Source organism: Lactuca serriola, chromosome 2 (assembly GCF_051521515.1).
Source record: "Lactuca serriola cultivar US96UC23 chromosome 2, Lser_US96UC23_V15, whole genome shotgun sequence".
NCBI lineage: Eukaryota > Viridiplantae > Streptophyta > Magnoliopsida > Asterales > Asteraceae > Lactuca > Lactuca serriola.
Genome location: NC_136409.1, coordinates 117,048,486 through 117,052,929, shown reverse-complemented (window position 1 = coordinate 117,052,929; position 4,444 = coordinate 117,048,486). Strand labels below are relative to the sequence as shown.

Sequence of the window (4,444 nt, the reverse complement as noted above, 5' to 3'; positions counted from 1 at the left end):
TTTGTAACATTTATAGAGATTTTATTTCTTAAGAAAATAACCATTTTTGTAGCTTTTTAGTCAAAAAGTATTATCTAACAAAAAAATTGTTAGTTACAGAGAATACAATAAAATTATTAAAAGATAATATTCTCCGCCTTTCTTTATTTAGAAAAAAAAAGCCATGGCCCTATTGTAACTAACACATAATATATAAGACTTTTATGAATATGAAGGTTGCATACTATGTTCTAAGATTAGTTAAAATTCCCCATGCTCTTTCTTCCATTCCCACACCTATAAAAAAAAATAGATAAATACGATTTCACTACACACAAATCGTTTGCATTGTCCATTAACTCAATCCATCCACCAAAAAATCTCATTGCAAGTCACTCATTAATTAAAAAATAAACATTAAACGTATCAAATATATAACACCAACGTATACGAAACAATAATCCTTCGTGTCGCCATAATTCCCCTTCCTCACACATTTAATCAAGCTTCACATTAGAATACAAAAGGGTGTCCCTCGTGATTGGCATATTAAACAAAAAGCATATCTGCAAAAAAAGCAAACATATATTACGCTTTTCAACAGAACAGAGACTGACACTGATGTCAATGGGATAAAAAAAAAACTTCGAGCTTACCCCCATGAGAGTGGAAACTATAAGAATAATCCCGGTAATCCAAGCTAGGGTTTTTCTAACAAGAGCCACTTCTGCAATCTTGGCAAAATCAGGCAAACTCTTTTCCTCTAACCACCGAGGATGTTGTCGGGTGGTCAACTTTATGGTCAACATTGAATCAGATTCTTTAGTAGGTGATCCATTGAAAACAACCACCCCAACAATTTGACCTATAAGATCACCAAATATACAACATTATATTATACTATATATTAAAAGCAAAGTCCTTAGCAATAAGCAATAGTGCCTTTTCATGTTTTTATAGTTTTGCCACATAAGTATTGTATTTTGCGAGATTTAGTCCCTGTAATTGTATTGTATAGAAAAGGTCCTTGCAAAGTTCTTTTTTTTACAAAAAGAGTCCATATATTTAAGATTTTCGTATGTGGACATGTTTGGCCCTTATATAGAAAAAAAAGTACACAAATGTCCCTATAATTTACAGAAAAGGTCCTTGCAAAGTTCTTTTTTGAGTAAATTACACGAATGGTCCCTATGGTTTAGGGTAATTTGTGTGTTTGGTCCCTAACTTATTTTTTTAACTCAGAAGGTCCTTACTGTTTGTTTTTGTTACGCGCTTGGTCCCTTTCTTATTTTGCCCTTGATTTTTTTAATTTATTTAAATAGACACACCCCCAACCCCACACCCTCATCTTACCTTACATACCCCATCATTTTTCCGTATTTAAATAATAGTATTTTTAGGTAAGATAGGGACCAAGCGTGTAACAAAAATAAATAGTAGGGACCAAACGCGCAACAAAAACAAACTGTAGGGACCTTCCGAGTTAAAAAAATAAGTTAGGGATCAAGCGCGCAAATCACCCCAAACCATAGGGACCATTCGTGTAATTTACTCCTCTTTTTTTACAGATTCCGCCCATGTGTTTAAAAATTACAAAAATGGTCTCTACCTTATAGAAAATTTACAAATTACGCCCCCGTGAAACGGGGTGCGGGTATTTTCTAGTTGGTGATTAAAGATTGAATATTTCACATATTTTGAGGAATTAAGGATTTATTTATGATATCTATTAAAATTTTCAATTAATGTTTGTAGTTTGTTTCTTTTTTCACCCTAATAAAGTGGCTAAAAGGGTGATGATGATGTATGTCTGGATAAAATGTTGTATACATAAAGTCTGTTTCTTTTCTAGACTAGTAAATGACCATTTTACCCTTACATTCAAAAATCAAAATAACAAATTTAATAGGAGGAAAAAAGAAGGGCAAATAGGTGAAGTGTACAATAGTAATTCAAAAAGGAATTAAAGAAAAGATGACCTTTGTATGTTGTTTGAAAAGAGTTGTAAATCATGGAGATTGAAGTCACCAACAATTCAGCACCTTTATGAACAATATCATCTGTTCCATAGTGTTCTTGAAAAGCCTATACAACATTTTAAACATAAAAATGTAAAGACACAAAAGCAAAAATGTAACAAAAGAATATGATAAAAAAAAAAAGGGAAAAGAAAATTATTTATAACCTTAAAACCATCAAATTTTCCTTTGATCAATTCTGATGGAGTAAGCTTACTTCCTGCCAAATCTTCATGCAATTGCACTGCCTTTTGAGCATTGTGGAAAAGAGAGACAAGGCTGATTGTAAATTCTCTGTCTGCTTTCTGCAAATGAATGATACAAGAACAGGGGTATAATCGTCATTTACCACAACGGTGGAAAATCAACAATGTTATAAAGCGATGAGATAGAAAAAATGGAAAAAGGAAAAACAACCTTTGACATATGAAGAGTGATTTGAACATTGTTTGACAAGGGGATGGTCAACTCTCCGGTCAATGGCTCGGCTGCATTGTTAATGTATTCTCCACCCAACCAAAGGGCCTGAATTGATAATCAATGTAAAGGGTAAAAATGTAAAATGACACATGGGAAGATATAGTTGAGTGTAGTATAAGTTGAAACTTACAAAGTTGATCAAATCTTTTTCGGTTGATTCCAGGGGTTCATTTAAAGAAACTAGAGACAATTCATCTTCTACAAATATGTGAATGAAAATTTCGTCATTTACATAAATAAATTTGTTTATTAGTCTAATGAATGCTAAATATAGAAGGAGGTATTACCTGAAACTTGAATTTCAGTATTTTCAATAGCCACTTCACTCTTAAAACCCCTACTGAAAACATCACCATCTGAATTAAGTTCAAGCTGCTTATCTGCAAGTAGCATAGCAATTTTTAAAAAAGATAAATTCCATTTGGAAGTAATTTAGAATATAATAGACATAAATTTAGGCACCTCCTAATCCATTGACCTCTAGCAAGAAAACAGCATGAGGCCTAACAAAGGGGTTAGGTGTAAGTACCTCATTCAACTGGAAGATCAATAAAGAATTATATCAGATTTAAAAGAGGAAATCATGCACTAAGAAATTTGAAAAAGTTAAGAAGTAATGTTGCCTTTTCTGAGCTTGCAGAAGATAATGTTGAAGGAGGTGCAAAACCAAGCAAGACTGAAATGGCAGCACCTACTTCTGGAAGGGATAATGATTTGGACTGCAGAATCAAGATATGAAAATAAGATTTCTGAATATGAGATTTCAAATTTCAACTATGCAAATAAGATTTCTTTCTTTTTGAACATATTGGCTTTTAGTTCAAACAGATACATGATAAATATATCAGATAAACTAATAAGCAAGACTTCAATAGTTCAATGCTATGTATGGCAACATGTAACAGTTGATCTATTGAATTAAAAAGTTCTCATTTTGTATTCAAGAATCTTTTGTTAGTTACTTTTAGAATTATTTTACAAGTATATATATGACTATCTTCTTTCCAACTTTTGCAAATGTAGTTACTGTTATTTGAACTGTGACTTTTTGATAAATTTTTTTTACAGGAACAAGTTAGAACATCATTTGCTAAACCTTAATTTTAAGAACATTGATTACCTACTAATCAATGATTCCAAAATCATGGCCACTAGCTTGTTAATAACCTTTATGGTCAAAAGAAATATCAAAAATCTTACTTGTTGCATTGTTGTGAACTTGTATCAGATCAAAATCTGGAGGTTTTATCTTTCAACTTCAATATATGACATAATATAACAACATATGGCATAATATGTTATCAATCAAAGGCAATTGCAGTGAACAGTGGTAATTAGAACTAAAACGACCAGCAAACTTGAAGTAAAAATCAAATACGAAGCTACATACCTCGGATGAGTGAGATTGAAAATAGTGGTGAGTTGAGCTATCGAGGAGATAAACTGAACCTGTTCCATCGGCCTATTCGCAAATTAAACAGATATAATTCACCGATCCAAATCGAATTTCGATTAAATAGAAGTATTGAACTAGAACAGTGATCATGTATACGAACCTTAGATTGTAAGCAGAGAATCGATGAAATGATTAGCAAAATCAAAGTCAAGCTTGGAACTCTTATAGAATCCATCGAGAAAGAGAAATCCGATCCACGATTTACAACTGAAACCGAAATGTTTTTTATTAATCGTATTTCAACAAGATGAGGTCGGGAAAAAAGCTTCAGGAAACGCCGTCGTCTTGGACATGTGTTCCATGCGATGCACATAAGTCGTGATAAGTATTGGGCCATTTGTTGGGCCGTTTGGGCCTTCCTCTTATATAACTCATAGATGAACACAATTTAAATCCAAAACTAATTCTTAAAAATTCCGATTCTTATATATGATTGGATAAATTTGGATCCGGATGTTTTCTAATTTTTGTATTGAATTTATATTATATTCGATTTTAAAATTAAAAAAGA

The 4,444-nt window shown here is 32.1% G+C and overlaps 1 protein-coding gene across 1 annotated transcript; it reads right to left on the bottom strand.

The window, feature by feature from the left end:
- Window positions 1–308: 308 nt before the first annotated feature.
- Window positions 309–4,191, bottom strand: LOC145086672 (uncharacterized). Its single transcript, XM_079024495.1, has 11 exons — window positions 4,034–4,191; window positions 3,868–3,939; window positions 3,101–3,196; window positions 2,940–3,015; window positions 2,765–2,857; window positions 2,608–2,675; window positions 2,415–2,522; window positions 2,165–2,302; window positions 1,959–2,064; window positions 636–844; window positions 309–545 (listed from the first exon to the last, which is right to left on the bottom strand). The coding sequence occupies exons 1-11, from the start codon at window positions 4,106–4,108 to the stop codon at window positions 477–479; spliced, it is 1,110 nt and encodes a 369-aa protein (XP_078880621.1). The 5' UTR covers window positions 4,109–4,191; the 3' UTR covers window positions 309–476.
- Between the last annotated feature and the right edge of the window lie 253 nt (window positions 4,192–4,444).